The 13,676-nt window shown below is 27.6% G+C and overlaps 1 protein-coding gene across 1 annotated transcript; it reads right to left on the reverse strand.

The window, feature by feature from the left end:
• Positions 1-2,913: 2,913 nt before the first annotated feature.
• Positions 2,914-13,432, reverse strand: LOC105364107 (uncharacterized). Its single transcript, XM_011501974.1, has 8 exons — positions 13,223-13,432; positions 10,859-11,014; positions 6,453-6,683; positions 6,025-6,201; positions 5,446-5,678; positions 4,300-4,462; positions 3,825-3,987; positions 2,914-3,326 (listed from the first exon to the last, which is right to left on the reverse strand). The coding sequence occupies exons 1-8, from the start codon at positions 13,292-13,294 to the stop codon at positions 2,914-2,916; spliced, it is 1,608 nt and encodes a 535-aa protein (XP_011500276.1). The 5' UTR covers positions 13,295-13,432.
• Between the last annotated feature and the right edge of the window lie 244 nt (positions 13,433-13,676).

Raw genomic sequence — 13,676 nt, forward strand, 5'->3', positions numbered from 1 at the left:
TTAAAATCTTCCCACATTTGCAATCATATTAAACAGATTAGCCCTAAATTAATAAATTTTAATTCATTCAATAGGAATTACCAAATATTATTTTCTTTTATTATTAGTCATAGATTAGTTATTTTCATGATTATTTTATATAACTATTATTAAGTTAATCCAGCAGTATGTAGTATCTCCAATATCCATATTATACTATGCAGTCATAAAACTTGATATGTTTGTTGTGTATTAAATACTTTAAGACTTCAAATCGACAATAAAACATAAAAACATGAATACGTTGATGCAGACTTTGTATATATATATATATATATATATATATATATAGGGAAGTACTGAAAGGGAAAATACATGATTGGTATAATTGTTAAAATCAAGTGACGATAGGATAAGGGCTTCTATCAATTTAGCAAGTATAATTAAGGAATCTGTATACACTCTATAATCATGTATAAAAAAAACTGTTAATTCCATTAATAGAACAAAGTTGGCAAAACTAAATTTTCTTTAAAGTTCTATATTATTTCTAATGATCTTACAATATTGTGTTTAATAAATACACATTAATAAATACATATTGATTGAATATTAGAAGATTATAAGTATGTAATAAAAGATATCTTACGCTGATTTATATATATGTATATATATATATATATATATATATATATATATATATTTTTTAACAGCTAGGATTAAAATATCAAGCAATCAAACAGTAGCTTTATCCAAGATATTAAAACTATGGTCTAAAACTTGATTAATTACAATATCAAGTTATATAAAACATAGTGTGACTTTATTAAAACCAGCATACATGGAATTATAAAAGTAACGATCATTTAAAATCACGCAAACATTTTTATTGAGGCAATAAATAAAAACGCATATAGTAGCATAACTTTAAAACTATTTTAAAACTTAGTACCGTCACTCAGTAAGTTTTTTTTCATTATTCTATTTAATGACATTTATAAGATCATTTATTTAAACTCACTCATTTTACTATTATTTTCAGCTAATAATGATGTTGCATCATTGGCGAATGGTTCTTTAACACAATGACAACAATTTCTTTTATATTTTTTGAACGATTCTTAGATATATTTAGTACGACGGCAAACTTTTCGTATCATATTGTACAATATGATATTAATAAGAAAGGTGTGCAAATACCAAAATAAATACTTAATAAACGTATAAATAAATAAATAAATAAAGAATTTTAACATAAAATTTAATTATTACAAGAGTTACGAAAAAGGATTGTCAATCTGCTTACCACGTAATAATATTAAATTTAAGTGAGAAGAAAAAAGTGTAAGAAAATAAAATAAAATTAATCAATTTTGGAGTCTGAAAGAGGTATTTTCGTCCCTTGTCTTTAAAGCAACGATTGCCTTTTTCGCTTATCATTTCATTTGAATAGATTTGATTTTTCTTAAAGTATACTTTATTTATTTATTCAGATATTCATTATTTCATTGGATTGTTTACATAATTGTGATTCGAGTACGATAATTCCACGGCCAAATTACTTAATATTTGGTAAAGCTTATGGGTTCCTGTCTTCATGCAGCTTATTAAAGACACTAGTTCGTGTAAGTTGAATACATGGACAATCTTTTTGTAAAACTTGTTCTGCTTAAATTTTGTGTAATTATAACTGACAAATACAAAAATATTTGGTTTTTTTTTTCGAAATATGTTTATATAATATTATAAAATTGTTATATTCTAATTTTTTTCTTTAATAACATTTTTTAAATTAAATTTGAAAAAATCATAAAATTTTTCAAAATTAAATACCTACGGAGATACTGAATTATTATCTTCGTTCATTATAAATTAAGAAATTTGTGATACATTATAATCAATATTCGTTCTCAATGCATTGCTAATTCCATGAAGCTTATAATAAATTATTCATTTAACAACTCATTTATTTATTTTTATTTTGTTTTATACACTTTTACTGTTGTAAAGGTATATATATATATATATATACACCTATAGTTCAAGCATCACTGAAAAATCTGATTTTAAAGTTATCTGTACTTTAGTAAATGAACATTGAACTTAATAAATGATTAAAGAGAATAATGAAATATAAATTAATTTGCTCGTAAACATTAATGAAAAACAAATCGATTAGTTTCATGTGATTATGTGAATTTATTATTTTTAAGTTAAACATTGGAATTTGTTGCAGAATTTAATAATAAAGTTTTACTTTTATTTCTAATTTTTTAAAATTTATTTAAAAAAAAAAAATTACTTTTATTATTTTAATTATGGTATATGATACTGTATATGATATAAATTGTCAATATATAAATAATTTTACATTAAAAATGTCTATGCACTTTAAGTTGATTCAAATACATTGATTTAAATGACTTTTATTCCATTAGTAATTTTATCCATATATAGTTGTGTATTATGTGTTAAAACAATTTAGTTAACTCAATGCTAGAATTTTCATTCATATGCACAATGCAAGTAATAAATTAGACGGTCTAGAAGCATGTATAATAAAAATTATGTTTAAAACAAGTATTCGTTATTTCAATTATTTATGGCTACTTGATTACACTTTATAGCATTTAAAATTGTAAAATGATAAAAATTAATTTTTTCTTTGAAAAATGTTTCGCGCTATTATTATCGTTTTTGTAATGTTGGATTTACTTGCGCCAGTTAATATAATTATAATCGCAAACGACACTTTATTATTTAATAATAAAAATGTCTCAAAATTATTATGTAATTTTGTTTTCTTCATTTTTTATTTTCATTAATTTTATCATTCATTTCTCATCAATGTTCTAAACGACGATTTGAAAGATGTTGGAAATATTTAAAAAATTCACAACGAATCAGAATTCGATAGAAGAATTAATTAGTCTCTCAGCGGTCACGAATAAGTAGGAGCATTGACGCCAGTTTCTCGTCTATTTCGACTCTGCTCAATCTACAGTCAAGCATCTCAAAGTCTGCCTTCTCCAGCCAAGAAGGCGGATCCTCCTCCTGGGGGAGCAGCGCTGGGAGGCTCCTCTCGGTGAAAGCGCACAGGCCGCACCAAGTCCTAAAGTCTAGCTTATCCTGTATAGCACCGAGGCTGCGTTCGAGGAAGGTGACTTCGTCGTTAAGCAAGGCCCAGCCCATCACGTCGGACAGAGCCTCAAAAATGCGCTTGCTGATAAGATAGCGAGGACCACCGATGGTCTCTTCGCGGTACTTGTTGAAAGCGCGGCCAAATATCATTTTACGCACGTCGTTCACGTACACGTATTGGCTCAGATAATCAACAGGTTTCAATCCTGTTAACATTTTATGACTTTAACATTTTCCACATTTCAAAGAGAATTTTTAATTTCCGAGAAGGCCGAAATATGAATGTCAATGCTAGATTGATTGTCTAACAGCTGTATGGTAAATATTTTATCAATAATCTTTTTGATCAATTTTTGTGCAAATGTTATATTGGATGAATAATAATTTTTTTTTTAGCACTAAATAATTTGTAATTGAAAAATATGAATCTAAATAATTAGTTTGTATTACTTGTAATATTTTTCATCATATTATGCTCAAAAGAACTAAAAATAAACCGTTTGTTAATTATATGAATAAACGGCGCGTGAAAAAGTATTTATAATCTTTAATATTTTTTTTGCGTAGTAGAGGTATTATTAATAGAAGCAAAATTACTTTTAACGCGAATTGTCAAGAAACGAAGGACTATACAAATATATAATCCAAATGAATGTTTCAATATCACCAAGTTTAGCAATATATTATTTTTAATTCCCACTTACCGATAAGGGATTGACTGCCGAGGAGTTCAAATCTGGCGCTTTGTCGATAAAACAGACGTGGAATATTCTGAAATTGTATGTGTAGCGTATTTTGACAAGAGCCTCCGAAGGTTGGATGGAAGTCACCCAGTACTCTCAAAACTTCTTCCAAGGCGAATCTCCGCTACAACGAAAATGTATATAAAATTCTCATATCTCAAATAAAAAAAAAAAAAAAAAAAAAAAAAAAAAAAAATTAATATCCTAGGCTATTTTCTCGATAATATGTTGCTTTTAATACATTGATATTATAAGTAAATGAAACATAATAATTTGTGTAAAATCACATTTAAAAATAATGTTATTTTTGTAAGTATTTATATAGCTATGTAATTAATCGATATTTAATTAATAAAATTTAGCATTAAGTATCACGCATAGAAAGATATACAACTTTGAAATATTATATTACTTTATGCATGAATTTTTCATTTACCTTTGCGTTGAATTCCCACTCGATCGTTCCCTGGTCCAATTCTCTGCTTAATTCTTTTATAATGTCCGGAGGAAGAAAGCTTGATGGTATTTCATGTTTAATAGCCGGTAATATAATCTTCTCTAAAGACAGTCTCTTGATTTCTTCAAAATTTGAACGCGTACTAAACAAGACAATTTTTATAACAGCATGCTTGAATGAATGCCTATTACAAGACATAATTTGTTAATGAAAATATCTTTCATCAATATACAATATTGGTACTTTTATTTAAGGCTTTTTTATTTTTATGCTTGTAATTCAGCTAACTATAAGCTGTAATTGCTAATTATTTTATTTTATTGTGGTATCATCGCATTCATTCACAGTGAAATATTAGAAAAAATTATATACACACATACACATAGGTCGTAAATTATTTATTTTAATTATGAATAATATATACAATAATTAAATTAATATTATACAAATGGTGCGCTAGTATCATTATTCGTTTACATTTATTTAAAACAAGCACAAAAGTACAAAATTAACTACTAAAAGCTCAAATTTATATACTACAAATATATTTGGTAAAAGTTTACTAATCAAAAGAAAACTCAATTAAGCAATATTAAAGTTTGAAAAATTACAGCAGAATATAAGAACAATAAAAGAAATCATTTGAAGTAAATTTTTATTTTATATGAAATATAAAAAAGTATCTAAATGTCAAAATTATTTAAAATCAACATTTAACATTTATATTACATCAATTGTAATTTTTTTTACTTTAATATATATATATATATATATGTTCTGGTTTATTATCAATTCGTATCAATTCTATACAGCAATTGTAAATCTTGTTGAACTCAAGCAAAAGGCAGATTAAAATATGATATAGTGCAATACATTTTTAAACTATGTTTAAAGACGTTAAAGCTAGTATTTTGCGAGATACAAATCAACTAGAGGTTCGGCTTTCCGTGACTAAATCCGATCAGCTCCGCATATATCAACATTTCCATAGCGTTCATTGGTGATAATTTAAGAAAATGTTCGAGTCAAGCATTAAAAGCTCTAAAAAAGCTCTCCAACAAGCTCACAAAAGTGACTTTCCAAATATTCCAATAGCTAATAACAACAATAAAAAAAAAGTCTAACGATTCGCGCCTAGATCCTTGGACAATCTGTGAGACCAGCGTCTCGAGCGGCTCGGGAGGGTCACGCACTTCCGTCTGTTGTCCATATATCGAGCCTCGCCTGCACTTGCGCTTCTTCCGTCGGAGTTTTCCCTTACGACGCACCGGTACCTCCTCCTCCCTTGAGCTCTCCTCTTCGTTCTCCTTTTCATCATCGGTGTTGCGTGCGACATTTGTCCTCAGGCTATCGCTCACCTACTTCGCGTTGTTATATGTCAGTACTTTTTCATGAGTGGCGCGCACTCCATACCCGATTATTTACAAAAGAGCGAGTTTTATGCGCTTCTTAACAAATCCTCACGTCTTACAGCGTCTTATCTCTGCCTCGTTATGATCCCACTTCACCGACTTAACAATATTGTCGCGATTTGGTTGAATCGATATATGCTCCAGATTGACAATTACAAGCAAAATGCTCATCTCAGTGCCCTCCCCCTTCCCACCAACGTTCATAATCAATGACCCCACCCCCGATGAGAGTTGAAACGTCATTTTGACCTTCCTCTCAACTCGTGTAATGGGCCAACGTGTATTCTCTTACCTTTAGAATGGGAATCGTGTGAACGGGTGATGAAGCTGCAGTCGTTGCAACGTGATGACGACGCCAGGGCAGCGGAAGTTTACGCGGACTCTTCCTTGCCGGCTCTATAAAAACGCCCCTTCGCGAGCACGACATTGGCTCGAGTGTCAATGCATGCCAGCTTAGAGTCTCACTCTTCTGAAGTAAGTTGTTAATTCTTTCGTTAATAATAAGAATGATATATGCTGCTATTTTTTCTTCGAGTCTTATTAAATGAAAGAAAAATATATAATGAAGAGATAATGTCATTATTATCTGTAGGGCTCGCTTAGTAAACATAAATGCAAAGACTGTTTTTAATTATGATGAATTATTTTCGTACAAGTGAAACGTAACGTTGATAATCTCATCTTAAATGTGATATTCAAATCATTGGTTCGGTCCTGTACCTGCGCGTCATGAGGGCTCGCCCGTAGATCGAGTATGAGACTCGGGCGACCTTTGTCGTCTCGAAAGGATTCATGGTGGATGGGATGCTGGGGGCTGGCCGATCGCGAATCCATCTCCGTGTAGCGTCGGAACAGCTCTTCTGGAACTGTCGTACTGTCCAAGGCATCTGACTCGCCGGGTTTCTCCTCGTGTACTTCCACCGGAAGTTGTAAGGCCTTACCCTCGCTCGCCTACGAACCACGAATTGAGTTATTTTTACTGGATAGAGACTAAAAATATGCACGGACAGCAGTTTTCTAGAAGTTTTTAGAAATATTGATCAACACCAATACGATGTTTCTGCTACGCATTCACCTTTTTCTCCCCTAAGCACTCAACTTAAATTTGGTCTATCTTTTTTGTCAGTTTGAACAATAATATTAATTCAAGACCTACCTTAAAATCATCCTTTAAATAGCACTTTCTATAAAATTGTTAATAACTTCTATATAAGAAAAATAATAGACAATAATAGTAATAGATCTTATGAAATTGCCGTCTATATCAAGTTCCTTATCAAGTCAAATAAACCCAATTCATATTTACATGCACAATTGATATTTTGATGCAATTGATATTAACTTGTAATACGTACATAAAGCTTTCGTTTTATCAATTTTGAATAGCATATAAACTAATTTATTATCGCATTCAATACTAAATTTGCTTAAGAATATAGCTTTTAAAATATTTTTTAAAATTCATATTATCGTGCCTTTTATTATAATGTTGTATTGTAATTTTTAATGTCTTATGTTTGAAAACTGAAATATTTGCTTTTTTTAATTGCTTAAAATAAGTACTACTCACACTACTGCTTTGGGAATTTATTACTATTAATTTTAAAATTAAAAAAATAATTCATCAAATGACGAAATATAAAGTTGAGACAGTAAGTAAGAAGTTGATAGAAATTGTAGTGTATTGGAAATATTAGAATGTCGAATTTATAATTCTGTGAAGATATGTACTTAATGAGAATATTGTTTTCAAATATAAAGTGGAACGAAATAAATGAGTCGAAATATATTCCTGAAATGCCAAAAGTCTTGACATATAAATTACTTACTACAAAATTTAATCGGCATTACATTGGCCCCCTTAACATTACCTACTACCAAAAGAAACATTCATTGAAAAGTCGCGAACAGTTTAATGCAACGAAAGAAAGGAAACTATCTTGGGAACATAGTATCTCGGATCCCGCGAAACGCATCGGAAGGCCTTCGGCGAGTGTGCAATCAATTTCAATTCAAACCCAGTCGGAAATCCCCGACCCTTGAAGCACCCAAAAAGGCTCGTATGCGTGAACAATGAGGATTTACGGGATATTCCACGTATATGACTCAAAGTGCAAATCTGGAGTAACTTCTTAACGGAAACAAATTTGAAAAATGAGAAGAGAAGCTGGTTTGTTTTATATCTGCTCATAAAATTATCAAAGTTGATGGTTTTACGTTTATGCCGATTATGTACATCGTGGAGGTAAATTCAAAGATTATCATTACGAGCTTTGGAACTATTCGGCGCTTAATATGAAGAGACACGATTTTTTCTTAATTCTGCAAAGTTAATAATCTTGAGTTATGGGAATTGCAAACTTCTATTCAAAGAATATCCGCATTATGTGCAGCTTAAGAAAATAAGAGGATGAGGTTTTTTTGAAATTTAAAGAGTTTTATGTAAATTATGTAATACTATAACGTAATAGTCAAAGCCTCTCGTTTTTTTTTTTTTTTCAAAATTCTAATGCACACTTTTATTACGATTATATGTATAGTTAAATGAATTTCAAATGAATATCCTTACGAATTAAATAAATTGAAAAGCGATCAATAAAATATATTAAAATTTAAATATTATTATTATACAATGATAACATGAACTGTGATTGTTTGAAAGTACTTGAACTGTTGAACAAGTTTTTGAAATTTATAGAAATCATCTTACAATTTTGAAATATTGCCATTTTTCTAATTTTATTTGTTTATTTATGTTCTCCTTTATCGTAAAAACTAGTATTCTGGATTACTGCTATTGATGTAAATAAAAGATGAAATAACAATAGCAATTTTATATCTATCTAGTATTTTACGAAAATAAATAATAAAATATTCAATAATATATGTGGCATTACTCCCTTTATAAATATACAATAAATGACATAATTTAATTGGTAAAAATTTATACTTATTAGAATTATAATATGATTTATCAAAATCATCTCAATTGAAACTATTAATTCAAATAATGATATGCAAAACATGGAAACCAAGTAGACAAATTTTTTATTTACAAATCGTTAAATATGTTTAGATTAATATATATCATATGAAATATTACAGATATATGTATTATGATCACTTAATAATGAAAATATATTTCACAAACAACCATTTAAAACTCATTAAAATTAATACTAATTTATAAAAATATATAGTCTATGATTTATTTAAAAGATTTCAACCCTTCAATTCTGAAATTTTCATATGTATGAAACGTTATATACAGTTATGAGCTTAATATTTTTATTATTGAAATTCCATTAAATTTACAAATTAAAAAAAGATTTATAGAATATTTAAACATTAATGAATGATAATATAAAATATAAAGATAAGAAATTTTTCCTCGTTTTTATTATTAAAAGATATTTTTAGAATTATTTTTTTTTCAAATAAAAATTTAATATAAAAATATTGAAAAGTTGATATTACATTAAACTTGTAATATAATTTTAAGCAGATATGCAACAATATTTCATTTATACAACGTACAGATCTGAATATTCTACAACATGTTGTTGCACAATATTATATTTTATATTGAAGGTAGTGAAAAAGATAGTGTCACTTGTTAAAAATCTTATGCTGAAAAAATTGTTTAAAGTTGAAAAAAGAATTTTAAAGACATAAGCAGTAAAATATAATAATATGAATAATTATAAGACGAAATAGTTCAAATAAAAAAGCTATAATATTACGTACAATATTAACGATCTTTTAGTATTTGTATAGAGTACATAATAGTGACAGAAAAATTATCGAAAATTGATTCAGTATTCTTTCTTCAGTTCTAAATGTAAACCTAATGATACATGTATACGCATAACTAATATATCAAATAGTTTGAATACTTATCAAATTCTTATATATTTCAAAGAGTATTTTACCGTTTGTAAATATCTGCAACGTGCAAAATTTAATTTTTGAAATGCATCCGAATTCCTCTCTTTTAAATCATTTTGAATTATATACTGATTTATATGCATCATCAATGGAATTGGTATTTATTATTTTACAGAAAATGTGATGATGATATCAAACATAATACATTCAATATTGTAAATAGACAATAATGTCTATAAAAATAACAAGACTGCTATTTGCTTTTATTATCTTCTTGCTGCCTGTAATTAGAGATAAAAACTCATTTCCTTGTCGTATGTGATTGAAAATTATTATTCGCAAAGAGTAAAGGTGTATTTATATATGCCGAATAAATTTATATAATGTGACAACAGTTGATCTTACAAACTGATATCAATTAAGCATTATATATTTTTTTATTATTTATATAATTATAAGTTTTAAACGTCACAATCTTCATCGTAAGTTCGAAGATGTATGTACAAGTATTTTAATTATTAATTATTAATTGAGCCTCTACATTTAATTTTGATTACATAACGATCTTATATTATAATATAATAATAATATAATATAAAATAACACAATCATTACCTTAAAAAAAATTTACGAGTAGTGAGCCTCTTTAAGTTTATTAAATGTTTATCGGACGTATTGCTTCAACGTAAATGTGCAAATAATTATGTATATACGTACATAATTATATAAAGTTTGATTAAATTTGGAAATTCATAAGATGATAATAGACAGCTTAAGAAATATTTTTCTCTCGGATTCTATTTATTACAATATTTAATCTTTAATTTTTATATTAAAATCTAATATTATTTTATTTATTTATTTGCTCGGTTTTTTAATAAGTTTTTATTAATAATCATTCGAATATGATAATATTGTTATCGATAATTTCAGTTTTAATATCATATAAATCGACTGGTAAGGAAAATTTTTTCTTTTGTTTTTATAAATGAGTTTTTAAACGAGTATTTATTTTTTAAAACTCTTAGATCTCAATATTATGGGTATACGATTTCAATATTACAAACTCCAATAAAAATGTATTATAAGCATACATTAAGAACACCGTTAACTATTTATTCTGCACTAATTGCTTATCGTTCTAATTTTATAGTAAAAACTGAATATTGAAAGCAACATATTTCAAGAAATTTAAGCAATCTTTTTAAATTAAGCATAATTGATCAAATACAACTCACCCACATATCCTTTGCGCGACGCACGACTTTCTTGGCATCTCCATTAGCTGGATGATTACAGAAAACTGAACAGCTGTAAGAATATGGATTGAAAAGACCAGCGAATGGGCGTAAAATGAATGGTGCTGGTATTGATGATCCGAGAAGTTCGAGCTTCTGCAAAGCAATTCGTTATTTATAAATGTCCAAAGAAAACGTACATTTTTTTCATATGCTGATTTTTCAATAAAGTAACAAATAAATAAGTAAATAACTTAATCATAGATACAATTCGCTATTATAGTCTAATATTTAAAAAATTATGGTATTATTATTATTAATGCACAGGACTATATAATAAAATTATAAAGACCCAATATTATTGGATCTATTTACTAATTAGTAAAAAATTCTAATTATTATTTTTTTTTTCCAATACTTTGAAATTTCAAGCAAGTAATACTTATAACTCCACAATAATCACAACCAAATGAGTGATACTCTGTACCCGGTGGACCATCTTGACACAGAGCATCACAATGTTGACGTAATATACGGTTATATGAAGTTAAATATTCATAAATTATTTTAATTTTTTTCCTCGATTTTTGAAGTATCAATAGATTGATTTCATAATTCATAGGCTTTAATTAAGAAATTATTCATCAAGTTAATTGAATTTTTAACAGACAATTATTTATAACAATATTTGATTATTCATTGAAAATACAATTACTTTTACTTCATTATTGTATTATACTCTGTATTTTATTCGTAATATCACCTTTATTTATATTTATAATAACAGAATAAATGAGAAACAATTATTTATATATTTTTAGATAATTTAATAGTAAATTATTTATTACAATTAAAAATGGCTTATTAGAATTTTAAAAGTTTCAAGTTAAAATTTGACGAGTAATTATAAATTTTTATAATCTCTAAAAGTAAATTTAAATAAATCTTAAAGTCTATATTTATAAAAAAAAATATTAAAAAGAATCACTACATAGTATGAATGTTGAAGTAACTGTCATAGCTAAAAATTTATTCCACTTTATATACAAATAATAAAAGAATCGACTTGCCAGTAAATGTTATTGAAAAATTATCAATGTTTTTTCAATAGAGTGCTTGCACTCATATATATATATATAATATAAAAATATTACTATATAAAAACATTATTAGAAGATATTTTTTCTCGGTAAATTAATTATAATTTTTACGAATATCTAATCGATAAATATAAATAATAATATGAAAAAATTTATTTGAACGCCATATTTTCAATACTTCTTAGGAAAAAGTAATGTGTATCTATGTTTTTTTTCTAGAAAAGTTTACAATAATCAAAATTTATGTAAGAAATTTGTGACAATCCATTTCTTACATCATAATATCGTATTTTATATTGGTGATTCAATTAATGAGCTGAATTTTATTTCGGATTGATGTAGAAAAATATCTTATAATTGACAAAATAAAATATCAAAATAATATCGATTTTACATAAGCATGTAAAAATAAAATAAGTTTCTTACTCAAATTCAATTTAATGAAATAAGAGACAGTAGTGGAATGTAGTAACATATAAAGTTTTTCATTTAAAATTGAAACGGATAAATAACTGTTCATTTGAGAATTTATTCATGAAAATATATTTCAATATCGAAGATATAAATTAGATCCTATTTATCAAATTTTATGTTAGTGTCTAAAAAAAATTATTTACATTGATCTAAAGCTTATAAAAAAAATTTTTTAATTCGTTCATTCATTCTAATCCTCTTTATTTTTAAAAATATAATTTTGTTCATACGTTAAAGCAAAGTTCATATTTTCTACAGATGCTATAAACAAAGAGTATTTGTATCTTAAGAAAATACCGATAAAATAAATTAGAAAAATCATTACATCCGGAGTAGTTTGAGGATTAACGCTAATTATTACTCTAGAGAGTGTCGATAGTAATTTTACATTAACAACATACATAATAACGAAATATAATATAACTTGCAACAAAAACGATCAATTGTATTTAATGGAATATGGAATGACAGATTGATAGTGTCATTAAAAACATATTGAGAGATATAATAGTCTTGTGTACCTTACGGATCTTTCAATGTGGTTTTTTAAGTCGATGCAAATACCATAAGATCGACACTACTTAAGCAAATAATATACAGTCACATATTTCCAAATTCATTATCTACACACTTGGCTATTAATGATCGTAATAACCAGTGAGACAGACAATGTTCGACGGTGGTATTTTCAATAGTAGCCGAGTGGGGACAAATCCGCTGTCACGCAGCTTGCAAAAGCATCCGAGTGCAGATAAGCGTAATAGTCCAAGGGAAAGTGGTGTGAGCATACCTTGGGTTTGGGTCGGCGTATGGGTCGAGTCCTTGCGGCAATGAGGCCTGTGCTGCTGACCAGCCGCGGCATAGTTCACCGATGAATTGGAAAATAGAGAAGCGAGTGCCAACTAAACGAGCTTTAAGGGCAGACACATCATCGTTGCCACGGGCACCGATGGTTCGATCCAATGCACGCACGTGCTTTACATACAAACATTCTCCCACTGCCTCAACATTTATACCCATGGAGAAATACCTCAATGGCCGACTACTACTGGCTCGCGAGAATCGAGCTTCAACTCCTCGGATACTTCAATGTTTTAATTTGCCCATATCTATTATACATGCGTATATGCGCGCGCGCACATGTATATATACATCGTTATGAGGGATTGCAGAAGGTAATTTTAATACCAAAAAGTCAAAGTAAACATATAAATAATTAAAATATATCTCATTCGTATCTAGAG

The sequence above is a fragment of the Ceratosolen solmsi genome, unplaced genomic scaffold, assembly GCF_000503995.2.
Source record: "Ceratosolen solmsi marchali unplaced genomic scaffold, CerSol_1.0 scaffold10, whole genome shotgun sequence".
Lineage (NCBI taxonomy): Eukaryota > Metazoa > Arthropoda > Insecta > Hymenoptera > Agaonidae > Ceratosolen > Ceratosolen solmsi.